Raw genomic sequence first — 23785 nt, forward strand, 5'->3', positions numbered from 1 at the left:
GTACAGCATTAGACAAATTACGGCTGAAGTGAATGATGAATCAAAGACACAAGAGTTTAATAAATACAACACCCTGACTTGGATCCACCAGGATGAGGGCATATATCACACATCTAAAGCCAGCATGAAGGCTGAAAGAGAAATTTTCACAAAATCCATATCAACGATGACGTAATAACTCAAAAGGACTCAAATTTCTGTAACTCATCGAAAACCTATGGTATATTTTAAAAAATAAATCTAAAAGAATTTGCGGCGATTATAATAGCTATAACATACAAGCGTATTTTCGAAAACATTCAGTCTCATTTGAAAGAATGTTCCCGAAGATAATCCACAGTCGACAACCAAAAATTATTTAAACACTTTCCTTAGTTAAAAAAAACTTCATATTCGTCAATGCACATCATGTATTTTTATAGTATTTTCAGCCTATAGACGCCTGCTGCACGACATGGGATTCCCCCAAAAGATACTTATAGGGGGATATACCATAAACTCGGTGTTGTCGCTGCTGCAGTTTAAGACTGAGATTTACGATCGTAGGTCGCGATTACATTTCCCGGAATGCAATCTTATAATATTCATAACTTGTGCATTAATTATATAGGTTTGCCACTGCTCACAAAAAAGTTTACAGGGGATGAACAGAAGCTCTATGTGCGTACCATAATACGACTTTGAGATCGCCAAGCCGCCTGCCAAGCGTGGCGATTGATTTTGATTTTTGAAGAAAGGTTGTGCCTTGCAGTGGGCGTCTATGAACTGAAACACAAATATTCAATTAAGCTTATTTTAAAACTATCTTGACAGAGACTAGATACAACGTGATTCTGTTTTTAATGTAAAAAGAGAAATAATAACCTTTGGTTATTTTTTTTTTCGTTTTATGTAAAACTATTGATTTTACATTTCAATATTCACGTTGGTAAACATTTCTAAGTAAACTTGTGATAACAACAAACATTTTACTCATTTCGCCTTTGATCGTAAACCTCTCCTTCATCGAACAAATAACGTATTTGAAAATAATCTTATATCAAACAACATGTTTATCTTATTCCTTTTCAAAGGAATTACTGGAAAATTTTGTATTTTCATATGGAATAATTTGGACAGACCATATAAATGTTCTTCGAAACTCCTACTCTACAAGAACACAATTCTTCGAATTTATATTAATTAGGATGACGAAGAAACCAACTTTTTAACTTTTTAAATAAATTATTAATTTACATTTAAAATAAACTTATAATAAAAGTACACCAAAAGGTGTATGTGATAATTAATTAAAAATGAGCATTATACAAAGATTGACAACATATCTAATGGATTCAGGCGTTACTTTGCGGAAGTCTATCCTAAGTAAGAAAAGGACTAATATATAGCTACTTCCGCTATGTAGCAGTAGTCGTGCAATAAAGTGAAAAATGCGCATACCCGATGTAATTTAGGTAATTTGATGTACAAACGCGCCTGTTCAGCTACGCATGCTGATCTTAAATATCTACATGCGCATTTATCAACGGGCTGGCGGGCGGTGCACTTTATTGCACGACTACTGCTACATAGCGGAAGTAGCTATATATTAGACCTTTTCTTACTTATTGACAACATAGCGGTCACGGTAAGTCGCTGGATGCAGGCAGCTTAGGACCGGTCATTGTGACGAGCTTTGTGGGATAGGCTTTGCAGAGGGCGTCTATAGACTGAAAGTAAGAAAAAGAAGGAGATTACACAAGATACTTGTGCGGGCGAGTCGCTGAAACTAGTAGATTTAGAACCGTCGCTCTAAAACTTGCGACTCTGAAAGTTCGTTTTGTGGATGAAGAACATCCTACAGAACGCTGTCATGCAGCGAGATGTTGTCTCTGTGCAGGATCTGACCTCTGTCGTACCCCTCTGGTCGCCTCCTTATGTCGGTTTCACAGAAGATGGCTTATTAATTACGTTAACATTTACAATTAAAATATGAATAATTAATTAGGTAACTTTATAACAAAAGCTTTGATCTAAATTTATATTAACAACCATTTTAATTATTCTTTGTTGCCTATAATAATTATTTCTCTGAATTACACGCTTTATATCGTCACGATTATTGTGGTTAAGGTCGAAGATTCCACAAAGACTGACAGCCACAAAGCGAGTACGTCACTCCATCGTCATAGCTTACGTAAGTAATGTACTAGAATGAGAGTCAGCTAAGCAACATGCTCTGCATCATAATTATTTACTTTAGTAGGTAGTTGACCTTCATATGCAGACACATTAGAACCTTAATTCTGTGGCTGAGACTGTATATTGAAAAAGTTTTTATATGTGGAACGCTGGCTCGTGATAATTAATTTAAAAAATCGTTACTTTATCGTTCCAAATTTAAAAATATTTTTTTTTAAGTTTTATTGCGACCGTTATGAAAACTAACTCGTGATATAGTTAAATTGATCAGCACCAAAAACATTTTTGTGTAGCGATTTTTCAAGGCTAACACAAAATTTAATCGCTTTTTTTAATAGAATTCAATCAGATTCGCATTTTTTTTTCTAAATTTTCGCACACACGCATAAAAAACATTAACCTATAAAAGTTGCTCAAAAAAGTGAAAGATTAAAAATAATTTTAAATAATTTATTTATTATAACATTAATAATTACAATAAAATTAATATAAATAAAATTAATATATATCATGAATTGTATTATTGTGATTATTATTAAAAAGACTATTATATTAGACCATATGATTAGTAAAATGTAATCAAGTTGTCACCATATTTCGTCTTTGACGACAAAATTCTGTCGGCCATTTTGTTTATAATTTTTTCATTTCATTTATATTCTTAACAAGTGGCGAGACGAATAATGTCTTCATCTACGGATAAATGATGTATTCATTCCATAACGAGAATCTTCTTTGGGAATACCAAAATCACGCATGCTTTCATCGACTTGATGAATTTTTTCAGTTTCATTAATAAAACATGAACTTATTATCAAGTAGACCAGACATACAAAACTACAATATTATATATATTATTGTCATCGTCATGTAAACCGAAGGATATCCACTGTTGGACGTGGACCTCTCCCATTTATTTCTAACTAACCAGTTGTAAAGGATCTGCATCCAGCGTCTTGCAACATCCTTAAAAAGGTCGTCCGTTCATCTTATGGTGTAATGTTGCAAGTTAACGTCTCATAAATCTTAGTTATAACTTTAACCAGAAAATATAAACATCTCATAAATCGCAATACAGCAAAAAAAATGGTTCAACCCTTGGCGGGGAACGGTATATCTCAAGTGGCGTGGGGTCGTGGGATCGTGCTATTGGTTCAGCGGATCTTTGTTTTTATAACAAACATTCGAATGCGCCCGCGCACCAGCCACAGCAGTTTACATCGATTACCCGGGAGAACGATCCTGGCCTCGGTCGCGTTCACTAGCTAGGTGACATCTCACGCACCGACGCCCACTCTTTGTGTCGGTTGCGTTCACCAGCTACGTGACGTCTCACGCGCCGGGGCCAATTAGAATTTACGTTATAAATTCACGTCTTGGTCCTTTTCATTCGCACGGCATCATTTAATTCACGCTACAACCGTTATATCGCTTCGCACCCCAAAGAGATGCGAGTTTTATACTAAAAATTACCTAAGATTACTGAGGTTAAACTTATATCACCTTGCACCGGAACGAACACATCCTATGAACTACTAGCGCTCCCTGCTCTCGACTTGCTGCCGCCTGACCAGTCAGGGAAGATCATGCAGCTGGCTACCACCATCATCAGGGGAGTTCCGAGCTGCGATGTTAAATCAGACCAGCTCTTCTGCCCGCTACCCATTGTAAATTAATAAATATTTTTCTCCTTTTGCTTTTTGTTGCCAGCAACCCTTTTAATTACATGGAAATTATTTTTCTACATACGGCACAATGGGTGGACACATACGCTTCGCTAATAATATACAGAGCGATTTAAAAAGAAGTTCATCTAATTTCATGGTATTTTTTATTTAAAAACTAACTTTATACTTACACCAATTTCCTTCTGAGACGATCATCCATTATTGTATCAGGAAGTTCCTCCAGGTATTTATCTGTATTAAAAAACGCTTCCTCTAATTTCGCCCTGAAACAAAACAAAATATGATATTAAATATAAGTGTTAAACATACTATTTAATAAATGCTAAATAATCTGTTACTATAAATATGATGATAATATATTTGGAACGTCTGTGATAAGAACGGAAAGAGGTTTTATTAATTTTCACCGGAGGAGAAAAAGTTAATCGAAGTTACATCGTTCAATATTTATTCACCATAAAACTAATATATTTACTTAACATATTCACAATAAATAAAATATAGTTTACCCTTATATATGTTATTTAATTTTTTTTTTCTATTTTAATTCATATGGTGCATAAACTACAGGCAGTAGAGAGTCTGTGCGGGCAACTATTTCCTATACATAAATGTTTTTCTGTCTGCCTGTATATCTGTATGTAGAATCGAAAATTATACATCCAATCGCCGTGAAAATTTGGTAAATTTTTAGGCATATCCCCGGGAAAGTTTTTATAAACTTTGTGTTTGAGATGCCAAAACTGCGTTTTTGTTCATATTTTTAAATAGATGCATAAAACCCGTAGTTGTTTTAAAAATGTATATCCGTAACATCTAGTAAATTATAAAATGCATGTATATACACAGTGATTGTTCAACAATAGGGTTTAAGATGATCACTTTGAAATGAGTTACATTATTTTATTTTTCTGTTTTAATGAATCTTCAAACGTACAAATTCTACAGAGAGAGATAGTAAACAGTAATTATTTTTATTATATAATTTCTTATTTTTTATATCTTTACGTTATTGCATTATCATTCGGCTATTACTTCTGAAACCATTGATTTTGGGATAGATTATACCTTACATTAATTAACAGCAAAGAGATCCACAATTCTGCTTTACTTTTAAATTCTTCACATCACCCTGTATAAACATTAACAGTTTTTTTTTCAAATGCATCAGGTGTATTCAATTCAAGCAATAAAAATCTATCGGAGCAGCTATAAGTAAGATAAACGTTCAATTCTGACTTAATAGCGATGTTACTTTTATTGAAGGTTAACTGATTTTATAGTTTTCACATTTATGATTCAATCAGGTAAAAACCTATTCGATTATTCTCGTCCGAGTGGTTTTTACGTGTTCCGAGGCTGTTGGCTATTTCGTAATGTGCACGAACGAAATGCAGCGATCATGATTGTAGCGTAAATACGTAACAAATGTGTCATTGTAACAACCTTCACGGTAATGGTATATGATTCTTTTAGCCAGTACGTTTAAGATGCAATGTTGGTGAATCTATTTTCGATGTTTTTATTTATTTAGATACACAAGTTATATAAACATTTTAACCATGACATAACAACATGTGTTACTACGTGTAACATGAAGGTACGCGACCTTGATTTTGTCGTTGGTCCATCTAGTGCAGTGATTCCCAAAGTGGTCTATATCGACCCCTAGGGGTCTATGACAACCTGCAAGGGGTCTACGTCAGCGAAAAAAAATTTGGGGGTCCGTGAAATGAAAATGGAGGTCCAGAGACTGGACATCATTAGCCGAGGAGATTTACGATTAACCCTTACAAAATTGACGCCAAATATTGGTAATTTATTATAAAAGCATTAGGTTCATCTTATCACTAAAAATATTGACTTGTTGCTTATGTTATTTTACTTATACTTTATTTTATGTTTATTTATTGTTACATATATTTTACATAACAGATACAAAATTTTATTTTGAGTAGTTTTAATTTAAATTAAATTAATAAATGTATAAATTAACATATGTTTTTACTTTAAGTTTTTAACACTATACTTCACTACAGTTAGAAATTTACAGGAAATCAATATCTGGTAAGTAGGGGGTCTACCCACCACGGAAAAACATGGCAAGGGGTCTACGACACAAAAAAGTTTGGGGAACTCTGATCTAGTGTGACACTCGCCGCGTCTACGACCTCGTGGTTGCCACTGAGGAACTTTTCGGCCACAACGACCATCGCTTGCACTACAGATGAGCAATTCCACGTCTATAACTTTCGTTCTTGTGGGGACCTCCTAATTTCTAAATCGATCTTGCAGCGAAGTAGATAATAATACAAATAAATCAATAAATTTTACGGTTTTGTCACTGTACAAAATAAAACATAGTGCTGCACAAAATTTTTAATTTAAAAATCTGGACACTGTTGCCTTGCTATTGATAGAGCGTAAGACTTGTCATCAGCTAAACTCAGGTTATATCAACTTATGACTTAAACTTAAACAGGTTTATGAAATCGCAGATAATTTTTATTATTTAAAAATAAATAACTGTGAAGCAGAAACTACATAAAGTCATCTCAAATTTTATTGTCCTATGCACTGAGCAATAAATATAAATAATACAGCGGACCGTTAACTTTTGAACTTTGGATAATTTATGTTTGCGCATAGAATCGCATCATTTTTTATCACAAAGTAACGAACAGCCATATTATACATATAAAGGAAGAGAAAATATCACCTTGTAAATTACATTTCAAGACACTAAAATAATAAATATTTAACTCTAATATTGACGCAGAAGAACAAAAATAGTAACCGACAAAAAAACCAAACCTAAGCCAATGAGCTTATTTTAATTTATTTTATTTTCCATTTTAGGAAAGCTTTGGACTAATAGTATATTAAATAGTATAAAATAGTGGTAAATAGTATAGTATAACCGTCTTTTCAAGCTGTAGGCGCCGACTGCAACGGCATAGGCTTCCTCCTAAGATATCTATAGACTAACTAGCTGATCCCGCAAACGTTGTTTTGCAAAAAAAAATTGATATTTTAATTTACAAATAAAAAATAAGGGTTGATCGTAGAGGGGTGAAAATTTATGATTGTATGTATTTTTGTATGCTGTGTCATAAAAAAAATAAAAACGAAAAATTTCGTTAAAAAAATTAAAACAAAAAATTTAAGTGTGAACAACCTTTATCACTTAGGGGTATAGAAAATAGATAGTAGCCGATTCTCAGACATACTGAATACGCATATAAAATTTGGTAAAAATCGGTCAAGCCGTTTCGGAGGAGTTCAAGTTCGAACACCGTGACACGAGAATTTTATATATTAGATATACCATAATCGCCACGTTTGGCTAGCGGGATGTCGATCTCAAAATCGTATGGTACGTAGAAGACGCTGCTGCCCATCCTCTGGAAACTTGTTTACGAGCAGTAGCGATCTTATACAATTAATGCAAATAAAAAATTAATTGTAAATTATATAAGATTGTATCCCGGGGATCGAACCTTCAACCTACGATCAAGTCTCAATGTTCTTCCGACTTTGTTCGATAATATCATAATAATAAATATTTTGATTTAATTGGGCTACTAGTATGCTGATAACAAAGTTATACATAATCCCGGAGTGTCTAAAGAAGAGCTCAAAAAAGTATCCAAATAAAAAGATTCTATTCTATGCCTAAATTAGAAGTCACATAAAAAGACGTATTTATTGACCTTACTGTACTTTGATGTTCACTATGGTAGCAAATTAATGAAATTTGTGGAAGTTTTCATGTCATCGTATTCCTCAAAGACATTCATAATAGAAATGCAGCAAATTATATGAGTACCTATTATATTTTTTTATGAAATATCACTTTATAAATTTAACATAAATTTGTTAAAAAAAATTATAAGACGAAGTTTGAGAGCCTTTGGCGAAAAAATTTATGAAAATATGAATAACCAATCACTGGTTTTCTAAGCGTTACACATAAAGAAAGTACAGTAAGTTCAATGGAAGCGTGTTTTATTAAGAAACCTCATATTTTGAGCATCGATTGTAATTTTTTTCACACTTTTTTTACTCATGCGGATCTATTAGGCCCTCCAGGATAATCAATTACGGGACATTCTGTAAATAAGCGTCCACCAACTAAAATAATAAATGCTAAAAATATTTACTATAATATATAACGATAATACATAATGAAAAAAGGACAATGGAAAAAATAAACCAAATAAAACGTAAATATAGACATTAAAGTTTAAGCAACATATAATGTCATTACTTGTTTAGTGTGAATCAAAGTGGACACATTTGCGCCTTACTGTCAAACTACTAGCACAGAATAATTCAATGTCTAAATGACATGAAATGTAGTTGTACAACTTTCATTATTATGAAAAATTATACAATCTATGTAACTTCGCAAACAATAATTTTACAAGCATACATTAATCTTATTTAATGTAACACAAAACACTGCTTTTTTATTTATAACATTACTTTGTTTAGAGCAGTGACAGCTCAATGGTAAAGGACTGGGACTTGCGATCGTGACTCTCGGGTTCGATTCTCTGTATATAATCTCATATAATTTTTACTTTGTGAATTAATCATATAGGATTCTCTCTGTTCAGAAACAAGTGTCCAAAGGATGGGCAGTAACGTCCTCTATTTCTCATAATACCTCACTGCGATCGTCAACCGGCCTGCCAAGCGTGGCGGTTATGGTGATAGATATATGCCTTGCAGTGGCTGTCAATCAGCTAAAACATAGTTGTATGACACTTACAGATATTTGTAAAAATCTTGAACAAGTTAATATTTAGTCATAGAGCAGAGTTATGGGATCAACGCACAAATATTTGCTGATATTTATGGTGGCTAACAATGTAACTATGTTTTCATTTTTACATACGTGTACTTGATGACTTTTTTTAAGTATAAAAAATTTAAAGGGGTGAATGTATAGCTTATTTGTTCATTTAATATATCGTAAATACTTCACAAAAATCAACAGTTTCAGAAATAATAAATAACATATTGTATGTCAAAAAAATTAAAATTACCACATATACATATACATGCAGACTTTATATGCTAGTCGCATTTTAAAAGAAACAGATTTTAAACAGATTGGTTTCAGGTGTAAATGTTTTCAAACATTATTAAAGCTTCTACATCCATAACCAAACATCCTGTATAAACAGACGTTAATACTATTCTTTGACGTAAAATATTTAACCACAGGTTAAACAGCCATTAGGATTTTATTTTTCAACTAACCATTTGGAAACTCGGGTTCGGTAAACAATAGTTTAGAAGCTAATGAATATAGCCAGTGCACCGGATCCTTAATTATAGCCTGCAGACGTGTGGAAAGTAAAAAGAAACAGCAAACTCGGCAACAGAAGAATATTATATTTTTATTTAAAGGATAGTGAGCAGAAGGCTTGCTCTAATTTACCACTGCAGCTCGGTTATTATACATTATATACATACATGTAGTATGTATATAATGTAAAAAATAATGTTAAGAGTTCGTTGTTTTATTGGACATTCAGAATTTGAGCTACTAATATGCTCATAGTGCTAATAATAGGTTCTGTCACGAATAAAACATAATTTTTAATGAAAGGAAACATTGTAATCGATGATCTTAGAACATGACTCAAGGCGGTAGTCACGATTTTTTCAGATTAAAATTAAAAACAATGAAACGATGGGTGAGTGAATCATTCGAACTGAAGATCCTATTAAGACCCCTATTAAATTGGTCATTCGTCGCGAATTACTAACGAAGTCTATTAAAAAAAAAGGTTTATTACTAGGGGCCGACGGGAACTCTTCCAGAGTTCATAATAGTAAGCAAACCTCTATATAAAGCTGCTTGAATTAAATAATCACTCCTATTTTATACTAAGAATACAATAAAAGAAGGTATAGATACAACATAAAAAAGGTAGAACTAATACATAGTTAATTCCAGACAACCGACAAGCTTCAACGAGGTTAAATAAAATCGGTTGTTGGAATAAGAAATGCAAAGAAATTGCTCCGACTAGCAACTGTTATTTACCATGTATGTTTTTAAAATTATCAAATACGCTTTTAGAACCAAACCAGTCAAATATACGAATATAAGCAAAACCATAACAAGTATATGAAAAGGTATATATATAAAGATATAGGTAATCGATATCCCAGCGGATTAACAAGTTGAAGTAACAGTGGGCAGATAAAATAACGCGTAGAACATATAGCCGGATGACGGATGACGGACTCCACAAAGTGGAGAGATAACTTTGGTATGATAGGCACAAGTAGGCTAAACACAAAAGTGTACAAGACTGGTCAAAAAAGTATGAAAAAACTCAGGATGGACTTCCGCAAAATAACGCCAGATTCCATTAAATATTTAACATCAGCATGCGTAGCTGAACAGGCGCGTTTGTACATCAAATTAACCAAATTACATCGGGTGGCAGCACAAAACTTTTGGTTTAACCAACAATGCAAGCAATGCGTATTTATCAACGGGCTGGCGGGCGGTGCACTTTTTTGCACGACTACGACTGCATGTGCGGAAGTGGCTAAATATTGATCCTTTTCTTACTTAAATAAAAATAAATCAAAATAGAACAAAATGTAAACCTTTAGTATTCTAGTAGGAAAGTGACGAAAGTGAAGTGATGATTGAAAGAATAAGGAAAATTTGAAAGTAACGAAAGAATTTGTGAAGAATTAAAAAGATGAATGAATAAATGACATTGTGAAGAAAAAAGATTAGAAGGCAAAAAAATATTTTGTTTAAAAATAAATTTTAAAAATTGTCCCTGCGTACGATACGATAGATATGGGAAGTACAAGATAGGAGGTTATTATGATAAACCTCGTTAATGTCATCTGAAGACGTTGGATACAGGACGCTTTCTATCGGTCTTATTGGCTTTTTTGCTTTCAACTTTTCATTTTCATTTACCAAGAGCGCATTCTTTATATCCTAGGTGAGATGAAACATCGAGTCAATAAAGATGATCTACTTCAGGGTTTTCAGTAACCATTTTTTCCAGCACCCAACGCGTTTATTTCCTAAACCTTGCCTGTCATAGCTAATCAACAAAACGAGTCTTAATCTAAAAAAATTATGGAAAATGCGAATAATTATTTTTGACTAAATTCAATTTTAAATATGCGTATTTTATAGACACACCATTCATCAAAATTATCATCATCAACATAGAACTAGATGCTCGAATAAAAACGCTGTAAATTTACAAGCGATTAATCGCTAATTAAAATTGATTGAACTTTCGGATACTATATAGTTTGGTAGACGCCTATGCAATTAAATTAGTAGACTGAAAAGTCGTACTAATCTTTGATTTAAGGCGTTGATCACAAATAGCTCGCTTGAATGAATATTTAGCATCGAAGCATCGTTTTATTGCATATGACTAATGGTTAGTGAACGCTTATATAAGAGAGCTAAAGAAACTTCTAATCTTATATCCAGATAAGCAATGCAACGATGTATACAGAGTGATTGATTAGTGTTTTAAAATCTTTAAACGGCCTATCCAATAATTAACAGTTACATAAATAATGAACAACGTGATGATAATAAAAAACAATCTCATTACTCGGTTTAAATCATATTAAGTTAATTATATTTCTTACCATCTGTCGCGGCAGAATTCATCTACCAAAAGTTATTGGCCACTCGCATTCTAATAAAAAGTAAAATAATATACCATATTTCAAAGTTATAATTTTATATAAAATGATTAGAAATAGGCGCTAGGGATTTAAAGCTTTTTCTGATAAATGAGCTATGCGTTTATTTTATAGCTTTTATACCTATAACCAAACACCTGTGTATAAACATAAAATATTTCATATTCTACATGATGTTTTCAGTAACACGTGAACGTCTGAATCTCCTCAAGAGTAAGTAATCATATGGCATCTATATCGTGTTTAGATGTCAATGGAATTTCTGTATTCTCGTTGTTCGGTATTTAAATAATAAACAAATTTTAACAGCCAACAGCACATGTAAAGATGGCTTGTTTAAAAGACGAACTTTCCAGAACATTTAAAACCAAATCCATCGTGCAAACTACGGGTCGTATTAATTTATAAACCTATCTCGGGTAAAAAAGGGCACGTTTCGTGTTAAATCTCACCCTATTTCGATTGGCGTCCGCCCAAAAGAAGTTCCAGTCCAAGTTACAGTCTTTATAATAACTATAGTTTAACCTGCGGGCATATTCAGCTCCGGCTCTTTCACTTCTCCGAAATTTTCTTTTCAGAAGCTGGTTTGAGAAGAATAAATTTTATTTGAATAAAGCATTAACTATTTAGTGCTATGTAGTTGAAGATGGTCAAATTAAATATTAAAAATGCATTAATCATGTCAAAATCTTACCGTTTAATGGTCAAAATCATTCTAAATTCAAAAACTTTACACACACATTTTTTATTCTTAATATTTAGCTGATACTACACCAAAGAGGTTTACATTTTCTTCGAGGAGATCTCGTAGGCCATCTATTGCCATTCTTAGTTGCAGTGACGCGGGATCAATATTCCAGATGACGTATTAACTTTCCATACCTTTACAATACATATTAGTCTGGCCATAATTACGGTGAATTAAAAAAAAACATAACTACAAATTTAAATTTGGAATTTCTCATGTTCTTATGATATTATATAAGTACATAAAAAGCTAATGCATTTTTTTCCATTTTTACTAGAGTAAAAGCTCACGATTTCAAAATGTCTAGGACCTTTAGATACTGGTGTTGACACGAGGATTTGCCTGCTCGAAGCACTGGCATGCGTACGGCTCTGATTATTGATTAAAGATCAGGACTAAGATCTGGATGATATCAGGCGGTAGGAGTTTGACTATCTTATAAATTATGTCATCTGGTCCCGGTGCTATGCGGACTGCGGATGACATCCACAACTTCGTCGTACATAACCGGATCAAATGCTGCTATAGATTTTCCGACTATACGCACACTGAATCATCAATGCCGTCGCGGGCAGACATTAATTTATCACGTTCTAATGCAATTACATACACACACACGTTCATATTGTACATACATGTTACAGCATCACTTTTCTGCTTGACAAATTATAAAGTTGTTTAAACATGACGTGTCAGTGTTACATATAATTGTGTATACAATATAATATACACTTAAGTATTATTATGTACATTCAGTCAAATATATAATGTCTCACGCCAAGACTGACTTTGAGCTTATCTTCTGGAAAGTAGACTGGGTCAGATGTTCACAAAGTTTTGCTACCTCGTCTTTTAGAAAAAATATACCAAATAATATATGTCGTTACGCAATTTGATTGGTTATATGTGTAAAACCTTTAAAGTGGTGAATGTATCGATTATTTGTTGTCATTTTCTGTCATTATTCTATTAAAAAATCAATGGTTTTTATGTAATATATACGGTAATAATAATGTTATTCGAAAAAGTGTTTTCGAAATTCAAATTAAAATTTTGTTTATTGTTAGTCGCTGCAGTATCGCCTACTTATTGACCTGTCAAAAAAATTATGAGTGTAACGAATTTTAGAGTGATCTCTTTATATAAAGTGTGTTAAAAGTTCAGATGGACACGTGTTTGGTCCAGATGTTCACAGTGCACACAGGTTTAAGCTCAAGGAGCGCCGGTCGTGCATCTGTAGCCCGTAAGTGGACCAGACAGCGGTGCATATCGTCGCCGACTCTCTTGGAGGACTCCACGTTGATCTCGAGGTTGAGATAGACATGAAAACGGAAGAGAAAAGTGTCACCTCCCTCGTGGGAGTTCTACAGGAAAGCAGCTAACCATTATTCGGAACAAGAACTAATATTAAAAAAAATGCAAAAAATATTTATTGCAAAGCGGGTGCTTTGTAACGTCCTTTCCCCAAAATAAGCAGGAGGAACGAGGATTAAAAAAAAGCCCTAAAGGTCATCTGCTCTGCGTTATGTGACATAGCCACGGCTACTTCAACTTGTTTATACGCTGGACTATCATTTACTTTCGTTCCTTTACGTGTCTTCTCACTTATGATTAGTTTTCATAGTGAAATGTTCAGCACAACACCCTCCATGACTAGTTGAACAACTGTGACCCAATAAACCGTAAGTCATGATCCTACAGTCTCAAATCCGTGGAATCTTTAAAAACGAGTAAAGCTAACAGTGACTTCTCCTCGAAATGCAGAGATTCTAATTATTTTTTATTATTTAATATAAAAGTTCACCATACCTGCTTTCTTCGGGAGTAATCGTCTGTAAAAACTTCGTCTTGGTTAGTGTCAGGCGCTCGTCTTGAAACGACATGACAGTTTCACCCACTGCCAAATTCGTTTGTACCTGTAAAAATGTAAAAAATGTAGTTATCGTTGTAGTCGTACTAACTCATAGACGCCCCCTGCTAGGTATAAGCCTCCCCCAAAGATATCTATGGGAGGATATACCATAATCGCCACATTTGGCAGGTGGATTAGCGATTGCAGTGTGGTATTATAGTACGCAGAGGACGCCGATGCACATCTTCTGGAAACTTGTTAGTTAGCAATGGCAAATCTACATAATTAATGCACAAAGTGTGAATTATATAAGATCGACCTCCGATCGCATTTCTACAGTATTTAGTTCGTATTTTGGAATTTTTATTACCTTTACCAATATCTAATCTGCTGTATAACTTCTATAAGAGGAAATTTTATTGGTTTATGTATTTTCGAATCCGTGATCTACGATCGCAAATCTCAGTCCTCTATCGCTGGGCTACCTAAAAATGTCTATAACTCTTTTTTTTTATTTAGATAACAGTCCTTTACATCGTTCTCTTCATTCTTATTGCTGAAGGTCCTGATGGCCAGAATACGGAGGAATCTTCATTATTAAGTTGCGCCACCTGTAGCTATCTTTAGAACGGTGGATCGCAGCATGAAGTTTGGTGCCAAGAAACGAACCAATTTAGTCCAACCAACTGGCAAAGGGGAGCTACGACTTCTCGGATATTAGCGCTTGACTTCTTGAGTTACCATCAGTAGTTAAAATTTTTTGCAGTGAAGCCTATTTATTACTGTAAATACTAAATATACAGCATAACATTTTGTTGCTTAAAGTTATTCGATAATAATTATATATTTCCATTAGTGGTTTTAGGTTCGATTTCTAACAGGTAAAATGAATAACTTTAATTTGAAAAACTAATAACTTTAATTTAACTTCGTATTAGACCACGATTTAAAAAAAAAGTTAACATTCATGACAAACTATTTTTGAGAACATAAAAATTAATCTACCGTACCTCAGTGTCTAGATATAAGGAAGCATCCAAGGTCTTCAACAGCTGGGCCATAGCGGTACAGTTCTGTAGAATAAGCGCCGCATGCGGGATGAAGCAGAGTGCCAGAAGTTGGATAAGAAACTTCCGACGCCCATGTCTGGAATAATAAGATGTTAAACAACCCAACACGGTCATGACAAACGTACATCGAAATAATTATAAGTGTATTTATATCTATATTCTACATAGAATTACAAGAGAATACATCCAAGATGCGATTAAGAAATCTCAGAGCTTGTTGGTTTTACACAATCTTTAAAGCCAATCGACGTCCACAACTGGATATAAGGGTTCCATGGGAAGTCCTGTGTCCAACAGTGGATTATATTTTCAAAAAGACCGGTAGAAAGAGACGTGCATCCAGCTTCTTACGACGTCCTTAACAAAGTCGTCAGTCTACCTCGGTATGGCAATACAATGAAATAAATAATAACTACACTCAAAGTGAAGTTCCTAAAGAAGCTTACAAGTTTGGTTGGTAGAAAGGGGTCTATCTTCTTCAGCTTATTTATGATATCAAAGGTAGTACACCTTTTTGTAATTTATTGATTAAACTGCAACGCATGTGATCCATAGGTGTTTATGACTCCTATACAGTTTTCTTGAGTTTATAAATAGCTGTTATATGCACATGGCCTTTATTCTTTTGACTATTCCCTAAGGAACCTTTTTAGTGCCCTCTTGTGCACTTCCAATATTATAAAACCTTGCACAGTCGCCAACAAAACAAATATTAATTTTATTAGGCCTTGGGAGAAGTATAACTAACTTTTTTTTATTTCTAATGCCATTTTTATAAGTGTACGTAGCTTTTACAAATATTTAATTTATTTTAATTTATTATTTACAAATATTGATTAATAAATTGATTATGTATTGTTATGTTTGATCATTATCGTCCTCATCACAACAGTCGATGAACCCCCACTGCAAGGCATGGGCATGGCATGGGCATGGCATTCCTTCAAATAAATAGCCCTTAGAACATAATGCTATTACAATAACTAAAATTGACCATTTGTAAATTGACGAATTTTTATAATTGCGTAAGAGAAACTGACCTTGTTAGATAAATCAAAAATTTGATGCCTCTATTATAGTAATAAATTATTATATGCTCACACAGTTATTATTCTGAAATGTAAACAAAACGTTTATCTATATACATCGTTTTATTATGTCAATCGATAATTGCTCACTACAAGGAATAAGCGACCACTTCCTGCGACCTTTTCGGTGCACCTAGTGGAAGACCCACCCCACGACTAACGGTTTTTGGTCACCACTCGAGAAACTTTTTGCTCTAACGGCTATCAGGTCCATCATCTATGTGACCCGATCACTGCCATTTCAGACGAGCGATTCTTCGAACTACTTCCGTAACCTTGGTTCTTATACGAATTTCGAGAAGCCCAATTGCTCTCTGAATGAGACCTTCCTGTAAGGTCCTTTATAAACGACCACATCTTAAATTCATAAGTCCACCAGCAACACACAATGCATAGTATTATATATTTTCATAATTTTTATGTAAATCTTTTTTAAAAAATTTTTACATATCGCTTTAATTTATCTTAATTTGAATCAATTCGAAAGGTTAAATTCAATCAACGCATTACCATACGCGTAGAGGGAGATTTAATGTACCATAAATAAATCATACATAATTATTGTCTGCAATCAGATGTCAATCAAACTGTATTATAGTCATTACATATCAATGGATAATTTATAAGCAATTTACATACGTCTAAATATATTATATACGTTGAACATTACTGCGATAATTATTATAACTAGTCATAGACATATTCGACTTGGACTTTGATGATTATATTTTAATTTAATAAGACAATTTATACACTTTGAAAATTATAACACAGAATGTTTGGTTATTGTTGTAAAAGCTTTAAAGTGGTCGTTCGTTGTCAATTAATGTATGGTATGCTCTATCTGAAATTCAATAGCTTCAGACATAATAAATTACGTTAAGATGTCATAGTAAAGGAAAGTGTTTTAATAATTCTGAATAATATATATTAAATTTAATTATTGCACTCTTTGTGTCGTTTAAAATGGACGGGACCACGAGGAACTAGAGCCAGGGCAAAACCTAATGCCAGATGAGCAGATGAGATCGTGGCTACGGCTAGTCACGGGTGGTTCCAAGTGGCCAAAGATAGAGTAAAATGACAAGCTCTAGAGGAGGCTTTTACCCTGAAGGGGTCCATAAAAAATTAACACAAAATCATCAAACTATTATTTAAAATTACTAATTTTAAGTCATTTCTATGGAATGAAATGAAGCTGTGGGCAACCATACAAATGTCGTTTAAATTTAAGAGTCATAAGAATGACATAACGTCAGTACGACAATGACATAATAAGCATCGGTCGAATTAATTGCGTTCTGCGAATATTATTATTATTAATTGGAGCACTCCACGATCTCCTCATTGGAGACCCCGGTTCTGGTCATAAGATCACAACCTTCAGAATCTCTTTTGGCAATTCAAAAATCGTAGTGAGTAAATACCTATATAAGCAAAAACGTCGACGTCAAGCGACGCTTTTAAAGAAGCACGCGAAAACAATGCAAGTGCGCAGTTGTCAGTTGTTTCTGATACAAGCCGTGTCGGAATGAAAATTCCACCTTTCTATGCACACGAGCTTCAGCTGTGGTTTGCGCAAATAGAAGGACATTTTCTTTTATCCGGAGTAACAGTTGATAGTACGAAATTTCATTATGTGCTCTCGAATTTAGAACCACAATATGCAAAGAAAGTTCGGGGTATAATTATTTCACCTCCCGCAGAAAATAAGTTCTCACAAAATTTAAAACAGTTATTGATGAAAGAAGAAATTGGAGATAGGAAACCTTCTTTAAGACACCTAAAGTAGCTCGCGGGACTTGACGTCCCTGAAAACTTCTTAAAAACAAGTGTCTACACTTATTTGCAAAATTGCTTGCACTTATCTCGATTTGTGGCAAATCAGTAGGATATTATTATATTGCACAAAATATAACTCTACTCACTTAGAAGTGGGGTTGATGTGAAGGCAGCCAACCTTCACAGATACGAGGCGTTGTCCGTTCCTCTCAGACGGAGTGGTGCATTGTGGAGAAGAACCATCAACCTTTAAGGAGAAGGGCGCCATTCTGCAACAAATATCGATTGAATGTCATTAATTATTTCCTCTACCAAAAGCCTACTCATCATTTCAGCACTATTAACTTATCAACTGTTGTTTATAATTAATATAAATCTCTTTAAGTCTTTTCCATGTCATCACAACGAAATAGCCCAGTTTCATTTTGTTGTTATATACGTTAAACAAGAACAACTGCCTATATGTATACAATAATAGACATCATTATCATCATCTTTTCTACAGTACGACCTCCACTGCTGGACGTAACCCAGTAGTAATATAAATAATTGTAGAACCAAGATTAATGACGTAGCTCTAATAATTCATCGTCTAAAGTGGCAGTAGGCGGAGCACATCGAACGCCATAAAGGTGGTCAAGTCGTTACCACGAGCCCAAAGACGCGGCATGAGTTGGTCCCCCACTAGATAGACTGACGACGTAGTTAAAGTCACGGAACATTGATAAATAGAAATAGATCTTTAGGGGTGGCCTATGTCTTGCAATGAGCGTCTACCAGCTGATAATAAAAAAGAGAAACAATTGAAGAAAACTTAAATAAGAATTACCAAAGAAGTCGCAGAATATTATTGATTACATATTTGAAAAAAAAATGTTCATGGCCGGTTTTTATATCAATATATTCAGTATGACATATTGACTGACATGAGGCTTTTGAGGTGATCTGAAAGGCATTACATAAGACACGCGAAATTATTGCATACTTTTAACGCATCGTTATATTCAATTATTGCATAATTTTATAAAAGATGAGCCATAATAAAGCTCACTCTAGTTTTTAAATAACCTTTTAACGAAAGCTTTAAGAGCCTTATGAGTACTACAGCATACATGACTTTGTTCCAGCAGAACGGGATCGCATGTCATCTAATGATAACATGGAGGTCATACGAGAAATGTTTTCAAAACAGTCATACCAAAGTAGGGTGACTTCAAATGGCCACCTTGAAGACCAGAATCCTAGCCTATTGATTTTATTTATAACGACGTTGTCGGAGTAGTTTCCTATAACTTTACCAAAACTTTGCTTGCATAATATTCGAGAAGAAATGGTGGCTGTTTCAATACTTTAAACGTGCAGGAGTGTTTTTGAAAACCTGTGTCGTTATAAAGAATGTTTTTCCTGAGGCAACCTTGTGGATATTATTTTCAAAAAATAAATTACTTTTTTCCTTTGTTTAATAGAAAATATATACCTCAAAGCAGAACACATATTATTTTCAAGCGTAAACCTTTTTTCCCACCCTTTACAGACAAAAAGCTTTGAAGTGAGTTATTTTAATTTAATAATAAATGCGGCATCGCACAACCGACTCCACGTTCCCTTTTCATATGAATACCATATTATATCTGCTATCTAATATTCAACATTATATATACTTTAACATTAAATACAATTTACGCTTTACGCTATGTTGCGGCTTGTATATTTTTAAAACAGCTTTTATTAAAAAAAATTCTCTTAATTCAATGCCACGTAATTTTGGCGGGAAATTGACGACATATACCGTCCTGTAGAACGTTTTGCGCGAAAAAATAAACTTTCCCACGCCACAAAAGAGCAATTGCTTACATTACAGTTGGAATAGCACGCTCTTGTACCATGATGCAGAATAAAACGCTTTCGAATTCCGTCTACACTTTATGGAGAAGAGTACATGCATTTCTCGACGTGTTTTACCATTAAATATTTAACACAAAGAACGTGTTATGCATAATACATGAGGGAATAAGAGATATTAATCTCACCTCAAAGTGGTGTTGGAAATTGAAAATAGTTTTCTTTCGGTATCAAAATTCCGAAAGTAATGTTACATCCTCTAAACGACATTAGGTTCTCATGGTATACAGGGTGATGGGGAAAAGGTATAAAATGCTTTAAAGCTCACATGAGATATACATTATGTATAAATAAATCACTATCATAGAAATAAGTTATATGTATTTATTTATTCTATTAGAATGCGACAAGACAATATCGTCTATCAGTAAAAAGTCTGCAGAGACAAATAGTTAAAAATGATTTATTTTAAAATATATAACTATCCGAATTATCAAAACACTTTTCTATATTATCAATTTGGTTTGCATTGTTTTTGTGTAAGATATATATATACTTTCACCTCTTAAAACCTTTCACACCACATCTATAAATTCTAAGACGCCCCAGACTATATACTATACATAACGACTATAATTTTGAAGAACATCTTAACAAGGAAATTTATGAAAAATTACAGTGATTTTTTAATTAACACCAGGTGTACTGACGTCATAGTCAAGATCGCGGGAAATCACTGGATAAGGCCATAAAAAAACCCGTATCCTAGCGATCTTTATAGAAGGAAATAGATTAAAAATATTCAAATTTGAAAAAGGATTTATATATTCGTTGCTATTCGTCATCCAAACACATTATTACACAGTGGATAAATAACACAAATCATTACGAACAGTGACACCAGTGAAAAATTTATGGTTTACCAGTTAATAAAACAATTACGAGATAAAATTTAAATAAAACACTTTTGTTTTATTAAACAGTCAAAATTGGTTGGGCTGTTTATGTTATTCGGTTTAACGTTTTATTACTTCTGATTGTTTTCTCGCTTTTACAAAATACAAAGGCATACACAACGAACAACCGCGTATATAATTTATTTCCCAATAAAAAGCTTTTTAACTTGTAAATACATTTTAGGTTTTTATTTTCATCGTTAATACGTATTATTTTCATGCGAATATATTTGAAATACCTTGAAATTATGTTTAGAAATTACACGTGATTTAGAAAACTTCATTAGAATTTTAAAGTTAGTTTGTGAAATTCGAAACTTTCTGCTAATTAACAAAATGAACGTGCGAACTTCAGGTGCCCTGAAATTTAATTGGAAATTTAAATTAAAGATCGTTTTTTAAACTTTATTGGGTTAGTTTAGGTGTAAAGATCGTCAACCCTTTATCCCGGGTTCACTAAATAAAAAAAACAATAAGGATAAAGTATCCTAGGTGACTAAAAGGACTTTGGGTTCATGGATGTTAAGTGTGGGAGACCTTCATCGTCAACTCAAAGCCAACCCAAGAAGGGCTGCTACGCGAGGTGATCTCGGATTGCTGCGGTACAGAGAAGATGCTGGGGGAGGCACTGTTTTCTCCCGGGATGTGTCTTGCATAGTACTGAGGGGCCCTTTCAAAGGTACTGGAGAAAACCACCGATGGGAGTTGGGTGGATAGAAAACCCACATAGCCCTGTCCATTTCCCAGAGGGCATGGTTTCTTGAGTTCCTTCAAAAGATTTCCCCTTCGTTACCCAAAACAAAAAAGGTTTACAGATCCTGTTTAAATGTTATAAGGATTAATTACATAATTAATTCAGCATTGATAATGAGAGTTTGAGACATTTTGAATTAAAAGATAATCTCTTCGAACAATGAAACCTGCTTTTCCTTTTCAAACATACGAATATAATTAATCATACAAATATTTGTTCTGTAGACGAGCAGCCCATTTAGTTCCTCTTTGTCATAATTGAAATCTGCGTGAAAACAATATTGTTAACTGAACATTGTTGTAGAAATCCAGCATCCCTTTTGTGAATTACACCGAAACTGCTTATTTCTTTATTTAGAAATCTCTCTCGGGATTAGACCTTTTCTTGATGCCACAAACGTAAGTTAGACGATACGAAGAAAAAGATTAAAATTGTCTTGCAAGAAAATTGTAGATCTTTTACGTAAAAATTTACAAAAAACAGAATGCAAAACGAGTCCAATTTGTTTGAAGTTAAAATCTATTTAAATATTAATATATATATTTATCCAGTGACCACGTATATGCGCCATAAGAAGAATGAAACAAAATCTCAATTTGATTTAAAATGGAATCAGATTGAACTGATGACAGGGGTGTCATCTTTCAAGTTAAAGCTACAAGAGTTAATTATTTAAATAAGGTGACTTTTTGGAATTATATTATACGCGATTATATTATATCCTCTCACAGATATCATAAGCTATGCTTTGTAGTACGTGACTATGGAATAAAACAACAACAACAACAACACAATAATTCAAGGAGGTATTATAAAACAGTACACGGTTGCCTACACAGCTTACGTTTATTTCTAGTGCAAATCTATTTATATTATATTTACTACTACGCAGTGAACCCTATCTATTAACTGAAATACAAAATAAATATCATTATTTTGTGTTGACTAAACTTTTCTCAGCAAAAGTGTTTAACTTATAATAAAAATTATATAGAAGCTGGCTTATAGAATTTTCTTAGCATGTTATAGCATATTCTATGCCCATACTACAGTATATATACGATCGATTTTTTATCCAAATGGAGATATTTTTCAAAATTTACCCAATAATATTTTACACCCTCTTCTAACTTACTCACGATAGTAATATATATATATATATATTTATATATATATATATATATATATATATATATATATATGTGTGTGTATATGTATAGGTATATATATATATATCTATACATATATATATATATTATATTCATATATATTTCCTTCCGTCGTGCACTTTTGTCACGCTGTTTTAGCTATGCGTCGCTATGCAATTCGGTATTTGGGAGAGTGATATCATTTTAGGCAATTTTTAATTGCAGTTTTAACGATATCTGTCCATCTTGTTGGAGAGCGCCCACGAAACCGTTGGCCACTTTGTCTTGCACCACCAAATGTTTCATTTAGTACTCATTATAAAAAAACTAGAGGATACGTTTTTGCACAATCGAGAATTACCTCTCTTTTATTGTAAGTTCTTTGAGGATTACAACGCTGGTTCGGTTCCCCTTCGATGGAATTCTGAGCTTCCGTCTCCAGTACCATATGACCAGGGAAGTCAATTATCCGATGACCCAGCATCGAGTTCTCAACTCCGTATAGAAAGATTGGAAAGTCCAGGCCACTCATAAGCCGTACCTTTGTGAAAGTATTAGATCAATAAATAAACCGTGCAATCACATATACTAAAGTCTTGAATATTCCATTTTTCAATTCTATACTTACGTCAATGAAATTAAAAAACATATCTGTAAAAATTTGGCGAAATTAAAACCAAAACAAAAAACTAAACAAAAGTAGGTCAAGTCCGTGGATGCGATAATTTTTGATACAATTCCCAAAGATATTCTAAATTTCCGCTGCGGAATTTTTAAATCGTTTGCCAAGTCTGAGTTATTCCTTATCACAATTATCAATTATTTCGCATTACTGACATCTCGACTTGAGTCTATACATATAACTGACCAAAATTTATCATACCATTTATTTCTAGGAATACTAATATAATTCTACATAAATATAAATATTGGCTACGATATTTTATACGTTCC

The 23785-nt window shown here is 33.4% G+C and overlaps 1 protein-coding gene across 1 annotated transcript; it reads right to left on the minus strand.

Annotated features, from left to right (window-relative positions):
• Window positions 1-3706: 3706 nt before the first annotated feature.
• LOC137933503 (uncharacterized) lies at window positions 3707-18399 on the minus strand. Its single transcript, XM_068777461.1, has 5 exons — window positions 18278-18399; window positions 15202-15337; window positions 14149-14255; window positions 4040-4132; window positions 3707-3839 (listed from the first exon to the last, which is right to left on the minus strand). Exons 1-5 carry the CDS (start codon window positions 18397-18399, stop codon window positions 3707-3709), a joined length of 591 nt encoding a protein of 196 aa, XP_068633562.1.
• Between the last annotated feature and the right edge of the window lie 5386 nt (window positions 18400-23785).

The sequence above is a fragment of the Battus philenor genome, unplaced genomic scaffold (genome assembly GCF_028537555.1).
Source record: "Battus philenor isolate CCGP_79_NKW_IND1 unplaced genomic scaffold, ilBatPhil1.0.hap1 SCAF_13, whole genome shotgun sequence".
Classification (NCBI taxonomy): domain Eukaryota; kingdom Metazoa; phylum Arthropoda; class Insecta; order Lepidoptera; family Papilionidae; genus Battus; species Battus philenor.